General features: G+C 44.7%; 1 protein-coding gene across 3 annotated transcripts in view; it reads right to left on the reverse strand.

Annotated features, from left to right (window-relative positions):
* Window positions 1-12064, reverse strand: part of NCBP3 (nuclear cap binding subunit 3) — a 66093-nt gene extending 54029 nt beyond the window's left edge. The window contains exon 1 of one of the 3 annotated variants that reach the window (XM_088455062.1): window positions 11717-12064. In XM_088455062.1, the coding sequence (XP_088311188.1) occupies window positions 11717-11866 (150 nt within the window). In that variant the 5' untranslated portion in view covers window positions 11867-12064. The remainder of the gene's footprint in view (window positions 1-11716) is intronic. The other 2 variants (XM_088455054.1, XM_088455071.1) reach the window with 2 other exon arrangements.
* Between the last annotated feature and the right edge of the window lie 219 nt (window positions 12065-12283).

Genomic DNA, 12283 nt, shown 5'->3' on the forward strand with positions numbered 1-12283 from the left:
ACCCCCCTCGGAGCTAGACTCCTGTGAAGAGTCCTGCGCTTGTTCCTCCTCGGAGGAGGCACTGGAGTACTCACCCATGTAAGGCGGTACATGGCGCCTAGATTTAGGCTGCTTTGGCTTGACAGCCTGAGGCTGAAAAACCCCCGAGGATGATTCCATAACCTTACCAGCACCAGGGTCCATCCAAGGCGGCCACATCATGGGCATAGGATGCATCTGCTGAGGCAAACCCCAAACCGGTGGTACCGGGGCAGCCAGCCGCTCCGCCACCTGAGCCATAACCTGAGAAAATGATGCCCAAGGAGGCTCAGGGCCTGAAACAGGCAAACTTAATTGGTGTGGTGGCTGTCTGACACAGTTCCCACAAAGCCCATTTTGTAGAAAGTCCTGTGGGGACAATCCTGCCTTGCAGGCTACACAGGATATCAGCTCCCGCCACCTGACCCTCAGACTCCTTAGACATAACACTATGCCACTGGTTCTGAGTGTATATGTGCTGCTTTCTACTCTCAACCCACACACCTGTAGCAAGGGAAGGGGAGAGACAGTGACAGTATATAGGAATTACAGTTCTTTTACTGTACTTGGTAAAGAACAAGATGATTTAATGATGTCTTAATGTGTACAAATTAATTTGTAAGAAGCCATTTTTTCCACATGACAATATATTTGCAAACAGAAATAAAATGTATGATAAAACTGAGGCATGCAGCACCAAAAGTGGGGAGGATGTGGGGATAGTATTAAGCCACATATTGCTCTAACCTCTGCTGCATCATAGCGTTACTGCAATATAAGGAAGGGTTCCCCAGGGAGGGCAGCTGAATAAATGAAGTCCCAGAACGATTACATAGCAAAATGCAGGCTGGCTCTCAGTCATTAGCATACAGCACAGCACACAGTAACTTCCTATGCTTTCTCCTGAGCCGCAGGAGCACAGAAAAACCTCTTCTGTGTTTTTCTTATACTGCCATAAAGCACTATATTATAGAAAATATATATATATATAAATAAATCAAGTTATCTTAACAACTACAGGTGTTTTTTTTTCCCCTTTTGATTAAATACAACATACTTAAATAGGATAAATGGAACACAACGCCTTAACTCCTTCATGACTGGAGGCAGTTTGCATTCCAATGACTAGAATATTTTTCTAAGCTAATTTTAAAAGGTTTTCTTTCCAGAAAAAAAAATATTTTGTAGTATAATTAATTTTCTTATATTATGAGCAATAATAAAAAAATTTCCAACATTGTACTCAGGGCCTGATTCAGCAAGGATCGCTATTGAGATCGCAGTTGCGATTACGCACGCAGTCTCAGTGCGAAAATATTCTAATGATTGCTATCGCAATGCAGTCTCAGCCAAACATAAGGACACCCACCTTACCTTACACACATCCGTAATACTTTGCAAGTCTGTGAAACTATCGGTAACATCAGGGCACCCCCCAAAGCGCTTTTTCATTTGCACTATGTCAGCGAGACAGCCGGACGTGTAAGAGACTAATATAACCATTTGCACTATGTCAGTAAGATGGCTGGGTATGTAAGAGGCACACTAATATAACCATTTGCACCATGTCAGTGAGATGGACGGGCGTATAAGAGGCACTAATACCATTTGCACTATGTCAGTAAGATGGCCGGGTATGTAAGAGGCGCACTAATAACCATTTGCACTATGTCAGTAAGATGGCTGGGTATGTAAGATGTGCACTAATATAACCATTTGCACTATGTCAGTAAGATGGCTGGGTATATAAGAGGCACACTAATATAACCATTTGCACTATGTCAGTAAGATGGCTGGGTATGTTAAGAGGCGCACTAATATAACCATTTGCACCATGTCAGTGAGATGGACGGGCGTATAAGAGGCACTAATACCATTTGCACTATGTCAGTAAGATGGCCGGGTATGTAAGAGGCGCACTAATAACCATTTGCACTATGTCAGTAAGATGGCTGGGTATGTAAGAGGCGCACTAATATAACCATTTGCACTATGTCAGTAAGATGGCTGGGTATATAAGAGGCACACTAATATAACCATTTGCACTATGTCAGTAAGATGGCTGGGTATGTAAGAGGCGCACTAATATAAAAATTTGTCAGTGAGATGGATGGGCGTATAAGAGGCACTAATACCATTTGCACCATGTCAGTAAGAAGGACGGGCGTATAAGAGGCACTAATATAACCATTTGCACCATGTCAGTGAGATGGACGGGCGTATAAGAGGCACTAATACCATTTGCACTATGTCAGTAAGATGGCCGGGTATGTAAGAGGCGCACTAATAACCATTTGCACTATGTCAGTAAGATGGCTGGGTATGTAAGATGTGCACTAATATAACCATTTGCACTATGTCAGTAAGATGGCTGGGTATATAAGAGGCACACTAATATAACCATTTGCACTATGTCAGTAAGATGGCTGGGTATGTTAAGAGGCGCACTAATATAACCATTTGCACCATGTCAGTGAGATGGACGGGCGTATAAGAGGCACTAATACCATTTGCACTATGTCAGTAAGATGGCCGGGTATGTAAGAGGCGCACTAATAACCATTTGCACTATGTCAGTAAGATGGCTGGGTATGTAAGAGGCGCACTAATATAAAAATTTGTCAGTGAGATGGATGGGCGTATAAGAGGCACTAATACCATTTGCACCATGTCAGTAAGAAGGACGGGCGTATAAGAGGCACTAATATAACCATTTGCACCATGTCAGTAAGAAGGACGGGCGTATAAGAGGCACTAATACCATTTGCACCATGTCAGTAAGAAGGACGAGCGTATAAGAGGCGCACTAATATAACCATTTGCACTATGTCAGTAAGAAGGACGGGCGTATAAGAGGCACTCTAATATAACCATTTGCACTATGTCAGTAAGAAGGACGGGCGTATAAGAGGCACTCTAATATAACCATTTGCACTATGTCAGTAAGAAGGACGGGCGTTTAATAGGCACTAATACCATTTGCACCATGTCAGTAAGAAGGACGGGCGTATAAGAGGTGCACTAATATAACCATTTGCACTATGTCAGTAAGAAGGACGGGCGTATAAGAGGCACTAATACCATTTGCACTATGTCAGTGAGATGGCTGGGTATGTAAGAGGTGCACTAATATAACCATTTGCACCATGTCCGTAAGAAGGACGGGCGTATAAGAGGCACTAATATAACCATTTGCACCATGTCAGTAAGAAGGACGAGCGTATAAGAGGCACACTAATCTAACCATTTGCACTATGTCAGTAAGAAGGACGGGCATATAAGAGGCACTCTAATATAACCATTTGCACTATGTCAGTAAGAAGGACGGGCGTATAAGAGGCACTCTAATATAACCATTTGCACTATGTCAGTAAGAAGGACGGGCGTTTAATAGGCACTAATACCATTTGCACCATGTCAGTAAGAAGGACGGGCGTATAAGAGGTGCACTAATATAACCATTTGCACTATGTCAGTAAGAAGGACGGGCGTATAAGAGGCACTAATACCATTTGCACTATGTCAGTGAGATGGCTGTGTATGTAAGAGGTGCACTAATATAACCATTTGCACCATGTCCGTAAGAAGGACGGGCGTATAAGAGGCACTAATATAACCATTTGCACCATGTCAGTAAGAAGGACGAGCGTATAAGAGGCACACTAATATAACCATTTGCACTATGTCAGTAAGAAGGACGGGCGTATAAGAGGCACTCTAATATAACCATTTGCACTATGTCAGTAAGAAGGACGGGCGTATAAGAGGCACTAATACCATTTGCACCATGTCAGTAAGAAGGACGGGCGCATAAGAGGTGCACTAATATAACCATTTGCACTATGTCAGTAAGAAGGACGGGCGTATAAGAGGCACTAATACCATTTGCACCAAGTCAGTAAGAAGGACGGGCGTATAAGAGGTGCACTAATATAACCATTTGCACTATGTCAGTAAGAAGGACGGGCGTATAAGAGGCACTAATACCATTTGCACCATGTCAGTAAGAAGGACGGGCGTATAAGAGGTGCACTAATATAACCATTTGCACTATGTCAGTGAGATGGCTGGGTATGTAAGAGGTGCACTAATAACCATTTGCACTATGTCAGTGAGAACCATGTGCAATCTGAATTCCAATAGGGTGGCACTCACGTCCACAATTCAAATCCACATTATCTTCCTTTATTAACAGAGCAACAATTTACAATGTATATATAAATTGCCAAGTTGTTCACATTTTGCCATATATAGAGAGCAGCAGCTCCTACGTCCTTGGATAAGGTGGTCCCATGCTCCAGTCCAGTGCCATGGATCATGTACACAACAGTGGTGGGACCAGCGCATGTGCACAGACAGACTTCTAGGAGAGTGGCAGGAGAAAGGATTCCTATTGGAACCACTGTCTTAATCACAACATGGCCCAAAATGGCAGTCCCAGGGGAGGAAGCACCGCCACTTGAGACTGCCTGTCCTGTGTGAGAATTGCACAATGAAGCCAGGGCACGCACTCACTGGGGTGGCGGATTTTACGGGGGGAACATATGGAGCTCCTAGGTAAACTAAATAGAAACTGCTCAATCAATGCAGATCATCTTACCATAAGTAAAATGAATGTAAGATTATGAAAGTAAAATCATCTTGGTATAATTTTATACGATTAAAATACCTATGTATTTCCCGATGTACCTTAATAATAGCTTTAGAAAAGGTTACTGTTACTTTGTGGTTACAAGATCGGTACTTTAATAAGACAATTATCTTGTGGAGATCATCTTGTTGTGTAATATAAAAATAGACACACTGCTTGTTTGGAAGATTGGGTAAATATACACTGGGACCAGGAGCAATGAAATATGTTTTTTTCGTGCTGTAGAACTAACTGATCACCTAAATATATAGCAAGAAACACTTTCATTTTATTAATCCACAGCAGCTATGAATTCTGTCTCACAGTGCTGGGGTCAGGAGATAGCTTCCCAACTATGGGGGTCATTCAGACCCGCTCGCGAGCGCAGGACGCTCGCAAGCGGGTCGATGTTGCCCCACTGCGCATGCGCACGACGGAGGGAGCTCCGTCGTGCACATGCGCGAGACCCGGATAGCGACGGGCTCTCCGTCGCTCCGGGTCTCGCACCAAAGGGGGCGTGCTGTCGATGTTGATTGACAGCACGCCCCCTTTGGTGGGCGTGCCGGGGGCGTGGCTGCCAGACGGAGGCGTTCCCATGGGGACGCCTACCGTCTGAAGCCGGCCCCACTGACATCACTAGTGATGTCAGTGGGAGTGATTTTGGCTGTGATAGAGCCAAAATCACTCCTGGGCTTGCGGCAGCGAGACCCTACCGCAGGGTCTCCGTCGCAAGCCCGATGGTCTTGACCATCGCGACCATCATCATGGACGCTCGCATAAGCTGTGGGTGGTCACCCACAGCTATGCGAGCGTCCAGGAGGACGCTCCATTTTCATGGAGGACGGCCCTGATTCAGAGCGAGCGCTCTGGTCAGAGCGTTCGGCTCTGAATCAGGCCCTATAGCCCTATCTGTGTCAAATTCATGTGATCTCCCAGTGTTGTCATGCGTTTCCTTTGGTGCTCTGCAATCCCCCCACACTCCAAAAATGTACTTTAAGTGGCTGCTGACTAAAATGAATCATTAGCCTGATAAGGAATTCAGACTGTAAAGGCAGGTACACACCTGACAGATATACAGTCAGGTGCATAAATATTGGGACATTGACAGAATTTTCATATTTTGGCCTCTATTCACCACCACAATGGCTTTGAAATGAAACAAACAAGATGTGCTTTAACTGCAGACTTTCAGATTTAATTTGAGGGTAATTACATCCAGATCAGGTGAACGGTGTAGGAATTACAACGGTTTCTATATGTGCCTCCCACTTTTTAAGGGGCCAAAAGTAATGGGACTATCAACTCAAAAGCTATTTCATGGACAGGTGTGGACTATTCCCTCGTTATTTCATTATCAATTAAGCAGGTAAAAGGTCTGGAGTTGATTCTAGGTGTGACATTTGCATTTGGAATCAGTTGCTGTTGACTCTCAATATGAGATCCAAAGAGCTGTCACTATCAGTGAAGCAAGCCATCATTAGGCTGAAAAATCAAAACAAACCCATCAGAGAGATAGCAAAAACATTAGGTATGGCCAAATCAACTGTTTGGAACATTCTTAAAAAGAAAGAGCTCAGCAACACCAAAAGACCAGGAAGACCATGGAAAACAACTGTGGTGGATGACAGAAGAATTATTTCCCTGGTGAAGAAAAACCCCTTCACAACAGTTGGCCAAATCAAGAACACTCTGCAGGATGTAGGTGTATATGTGTCAAAGTCAACAATCAAGAGAAGACTTCACAAGAGTGAATATAGAGGGTTCACCACAAGATGTAAACCATTGGTGACCCACAAAAACAGGAAGACCAGATTAGTTTGCCAAACAACATCTAAAAAAGCCATTACAGTTCTGGAACAACATCCTATGGGCAGATGAGACAAAGATCAACTTGTACCAGAGTGATGGGAAGAGAAGATTATGGAGAAGGAAAGGAACTGCTCATGATCCAAAACATACCACCTCATCAATGAAGCATGGTGGTGGTAGTGTCATGGCGTGGGCATGTATGGCTGCCAATGGAACTGGTTCCCTTGTATTTATTGATGATGTGATTGCTGACAAAAGCTGCAGAATGAATTGTGAAGTGTTTCGGACGATATTATATGCTCATATTCAGTCAAATGCTTCAGAACTCATTCAACGGCGCTTCACAGTGCAGATGGACAATGACCCGAAGCATACTGCAAAAGCAACCAAAGAGTTTTTTAAGGCTAAAAAGTGGAATGTTATGCAATGGCCAAGTCAATCCCCTGACCTGAATCTGATTGAGCATGCATTTCACTTGATGAAGACAAAACTGAAGGGAAAATGCCCCAAGAATAAGCAGGAACTGAAGACATTTGCAGTAGAGGTCTGGCAGAGCATCACCAGGGATGAAACCCAGCGTCTGGTGATGTCTATGCGTTCCAAACTTCAGGCTGTAATTGCCTGCAAAGGATTTGCAACAAAGTATTAAAAAGTGAAAGTTAGATTTAGGATTGTTTAGTTTGTCCCATTACTTTTGGCCCCTTAAAAAGTGGGAGGCACATATAGAAACCGTTGTAATACCTACACCGTTCACCTGATTTGGATGTAATTACCCTCAAATTAAATCTGAAAGTCTGCAGTTAAAGCACATCTTGTTTGTTTCATTTCAAAGCCATTGTGGTGGTGAATAGAGGCCAAAATATGAAAATGATGTCAATGTCCCAATACTTATGCACCTGACTATCTGTCGATCGAGGGATCTGCAGATAATGGTCGTTCATACACACTGAACGGCCATCATCTGCTTGTGTCCCGCCCCCCTCCTCGCGGTTGCAGCTGTGTGTGTACGGACGGTCTACCGCCGACCGTACACACTTATCGATGGACAGATGTCTGCAGACATATCTGTCCATCAGGTGTGCAGCACAGCCAATGCGATATGTTGTTGAACGTCTACATTCACCGACATATCGCGGGTACACACTGGCCGACGGGCAGCACATATGTATCTGTCAGTGTGTACCCAGCATAAGCTCCAGTGTTTGCAGGGGCTGATGTGGAGAACAAATAGTGGGTGGAGATGTACTAAGCCTTCAAAAGTGATAAAGTGGAGAGTGATAAAGTACCAACCAATCAGCTCCTAACTGATTTTTTTAAACAGCCAGTAAAGTGAAGAAAGTTAGAAGCTGACTGGTTGGTACTTTTTCTCTCTCCAAGGCTTAGTACATCTACTCCATGTGTATGAAACAGAATAATTGTCCACAACATGAAAACCGGTCTGGATTGTTTGGCTTGGTTATCAAACCTGTCTAATCTAATTCAACTAACTTCATGGTGTGAATGGAGGTCACTTACATACATTGTGCAGTGTATAAAAGAGCTCTGACTAACGGCCCTTCACTCATCCGCGTCAGCTGCACTATTGCGCAGTCCATCTATGGCCAGCTTTAGTCTCAGGTATATAATTGTCCTTCTAAAGGCAGGTATCCACTAGACGATATGCTCCATGAGCGATATCATCTAGTGTTTCCCCTGCAGTGATTTGCTCAATATCATTAACGACACTGAGCACCCACACTGAACGATATCAATCACGATATCTTTCAGTGATGTTACCCTCCCTAATCCCCGTACTTGCAGGACCTGACGATATCTTTCAGTGACGTTAACCTCCTTAATCCACGTACTTGCAGAACCTGACGATATCGTCAGGTTGCCCTGCAAGTACGGGCGATGAAAGAGGTCGTCAACAACCAGAGGGAGCGCGCATGGCTGGTCGTTGACGGCATATCCACTGGACGATATACGATATCGTTATCGTTCAAACCGTCAATTTATCGTCTAGTGGATAGGCGGCTTAAGACCAGAATCTATAAAGCTGCATACACACACTATTTTGTAAATGAACGATTTTAGTAAACTATTTTCATTCATTATTTCAAGGGAAACATGAACGAAAATTGTTTACTAAAATCCTTCATTTACTAAATGTAATGAACGATTTTTTTGAACTACAAACGATTTTTGCATATTCCCTTAATGAAAATCGTTGAGTTGGTCAGTCTGACTGAACTACAAACGTGAACGCGTATGAACAATAATCGTTCATCGTTTTAACTTACAAAGTGAACGATTTTTTTAACGATTGAACAATATCGCTAAAAAAAATCGTTGTGTGTATGCACCTTAAGAGTTTATATAATTATTTAATGAAGTTAGAAGTAAATAGCCAATTCCTAATTTGGTATTAGTGTGATTTTCCTTGTCCACTGTAACCTATGTGCATACTAGGCTCCAACCTTGAAAAGCAAGTGTGTGACAATCTCAAAACATATAAAGATCACGTTCAGAGAGTGAACGGTTACAACAATTTATCTTTTAGTTAAAAAGACCAGAATGCTTTCAAGTACTGTCGGATTATCAGATAACACACTAGTGCAATTATTAATCTGTCCACATAGTTCAAAATAAACAGTGTCTTATCATTGTTTTCAATTGCAGCAATCACAGCAGACAGGCCAGTCAGAAATGTTACAGCTGGCCACAAGCAAGGAGAGATATGTAAAACCTCCATGAGAGATAAAGTGAAGTTGCCCATAGCAACCAATCAGCTTCTAGCTAGCATCTATCTAGCAGTGCCTATAAAATGACAGTTATGCTGGGTACACACTGGTCGATATATTGGCTGATCAATTGACCAGTGTGTACAGACGATATGTCTGTGAACCGCGTCGTTCACAGACATATCGCATAAACGATCTGCAGATATATTTGTCCATCGGCAAGTGTGTGTACGGGTGGTCTGCAGACCGCCCCGTAGACACACAGAGGCAGCCGCTAAGAGGAGGGCGGCCCCACCCCTGACCCGCCTCCCTACCAGCGGGACCTGCTGCTGCCAGATAGATGATGACCGTTCAGTGTGTAGGAACGACCATCATCTAAAGATATAGCTGCAGATCACTAGATCTGCAGAAATCTCTTTACCCACCTTTAGAAGATCGGTAGCTATGGGCATCTTCTCCAGTCTCTCTCTTTCCAGGGTTTGATACAGCTCACACACTGATGTGAGAAGCATGTACTTATACATGGGAAAGTGGTAAATCACTTATTTAGGTCAGCTATTGCCAAATGCGGAATCGGTATGTAATGCCGCCAGACTAAGCTGCCAGAACCGTCAGGATCCGGACTGGCAAGTACCCTAACCCTCGCCCCCCCCCCCCCTAAACCTCCCTTAGCGGTGCCTAACCTCCCCCCGGGTGATGCCTATACCTGACCCTAACCTCCCCCCAGTGGTGCCTAACATCCTTCCCCGCACCCTAACCCTCCCGAGGTGGTGCCTAATCCTAAATCCCCCCCAGGGGTACCCTAACCTAACCCTCCCCCTCGACAGCTAAGCGCTAACATTGTTTGAGTATTTTTTCTTTTGTTTTCTGTTAAAAGCAGGAAATACGAGATGTGAAGAAACTAGAGTGGATTAAAGTGTACTCTCAGATGAAACTCATGCTTTGCTTCAATCCATCCTCATCTACCAGTGCAATAATTTAATGAGCTGACACGTAATAGTAATGTTTTTTAAATATACAAGTAAAATAAGATAGTATAACTACCAATGGAAAGCAGCTTACCACTTTCACGAGAGCCCTGCTTGGATTACGCTAGCCAGACACATTGTAATATGGATTTCTTGGCACAGACACTCCACCTTTCAAACGTGGTGGCCACGAACAACGCAACAGATCATTTCTGTGAATACATCCAGTCTGCAGATGACCACTATCCAACAGATCACATTAGGAGCAACAGGTCCAGATGTGATCTGCTCTCTCACAACCACTGGGAAGGGGCAGAGTGACAAGACAAACCCCTTAGTGAGTGCGACAGAACTAAGGAGACGTTAATATGAAGGTCTCAGTCATCTGGTCTCCCGGCCAGGTACAGAACATTAAGGTAGATGTACTAAGCCCTGGAGAGAGATAAAGTACCAACCAATCAGCTCCTACAGCTGGGTACACAAAAAACAAATATATTGCTCATTCCATTAAACGGACGATATAACTATAATGCATTGCTGGGTGTGTACAGTAGATGTGTCTGTGAACGACGTTGTTCACCGTCATATCTGATCTGCTGTGCAGCACAGTAGATGACCAATATATTTTTCCTTCAGATATATCGGCCATCTGCTGGTGTGTACGGGAGACCCGCCGATTGCCCGCACACGTGCTGCAGGGACCCGGCGGTGATTGACAGCTCAACTGGGTGGGCAAATTTAAATGCCCGTCCAGTTGACCTACCAAGCCCAGCACATCTGGCAGACTATCGGTAAACGTGTATCCACTTACCAATCGTCAGATCGGGCAGTGGGTCGGCCATTTGGTTGACCTAGTGTGTACCCAGCTTAACTATAATTTTTCAAACACAAAAAGGAGATGCACTAAGCCTTGGAGAGTGATAATGTACCAACCTATCAGCACCTAACTGTCACTTTACTGGCTGTGTTTGAAAAATGACAGAAGCTGATTGGTTGGTACTTGGTCGCTCGCCAAGACTTAGTGCATCTCCCCCAGAGTCTGTAAAATAACAGATGCTGATTGGTTGGTACTTTCTCTCTCTCTCCAAGGCTTAGTACCTCTCCCCCACTGTGTTGCAACAATGCCTACAATAAGAAGAGTTCCTGAACTGTGGTGTGCCTGCCATCGTCACATCTCTAGCCCTGGCTCCTATATTACTAGCACAGTATTAGAGTATGACAGTGTGCACCGTACTTAGGCAGAAGTGTTATAACACTACAGGGAGATTCCAACACCTGTCTTTCCCACCATGTACATTAATAGCCAACCCTCGCTGCTACACTGGGCCTGTTGCATGTCATCCTGGGATGGGAACGTGCAGTAATAATAATAATAACTGTATTTATTTGCACTCAGGTCACACACACTGTGCAGACACCAGGCAATGAATGAGCAGCTACTGAGACAAGGAGGAGCCAGGTGATAGACAGGCAATGGGGGGTCTAGCTAGACACATACACCAAGTAACCCCGGGGAGAGGGGAGATATAGCCCCGGCCCCCAGCACCGGTAACCACCGTCACACGTACCGAAACCACCTCGCGGGGAGACTTCTTGCCGGCCGCGGCCTCTACCTCCCCCTCTTCTACTTCCAATTCCACTTCCATGGGCTCCGGCTCGCTGCCACCACCAGCAGGTCCCGATTTCACCGACACCCGCAGCTCCGGCACAGCCGCCATCGCTTCAGCCAGACGCTGCTGCTGCAGCCGGAGCGGGCGAGTAGTACACACACAGGCTGCGGCGCTGCTCAGTCCTCCGCCCGGCGGTCATAGAGTGTCAGGGTGCTCTGGCTAGACGAGACGCCGCACATGACCCACAGGTGAAGGGGCGGCGGCCATGTTGGTTGTGGCGTGGTGTGTGTAGCCAGAACGTCCCTGCTGCGTGTATGTCACGAGGTGTCCTGTCTAACTGCACACAAGACAACGCCATAAACTCACCTCCATGATGGTAGAGCTTACTACTCTCTTATTGTAACTGTTACTACCCTCTTATTGTAACTGTACTACCCTCTTATTGTAACTGTGATCTATGTACTAACCTTTTTTTTTTTTTTCAAAACACAGCCTGTGACATTCACCAAATAGTGAAAAAGAAGA

Source organism: Taudactylus pleione, unplaced genomic scaffold, assembly GCF_031769625.1.
Source record: "Taudactylus pleione unplaced genomic scaffold, aTauple2 ptg000040l, whole genome shotgun sequence".
Lineage (NCBI taxonomy): Eukaryota > Metazoa > Chordata > Amphibia > Anura > Myobatrachidae > Taudactylus > Taudactylus pleione.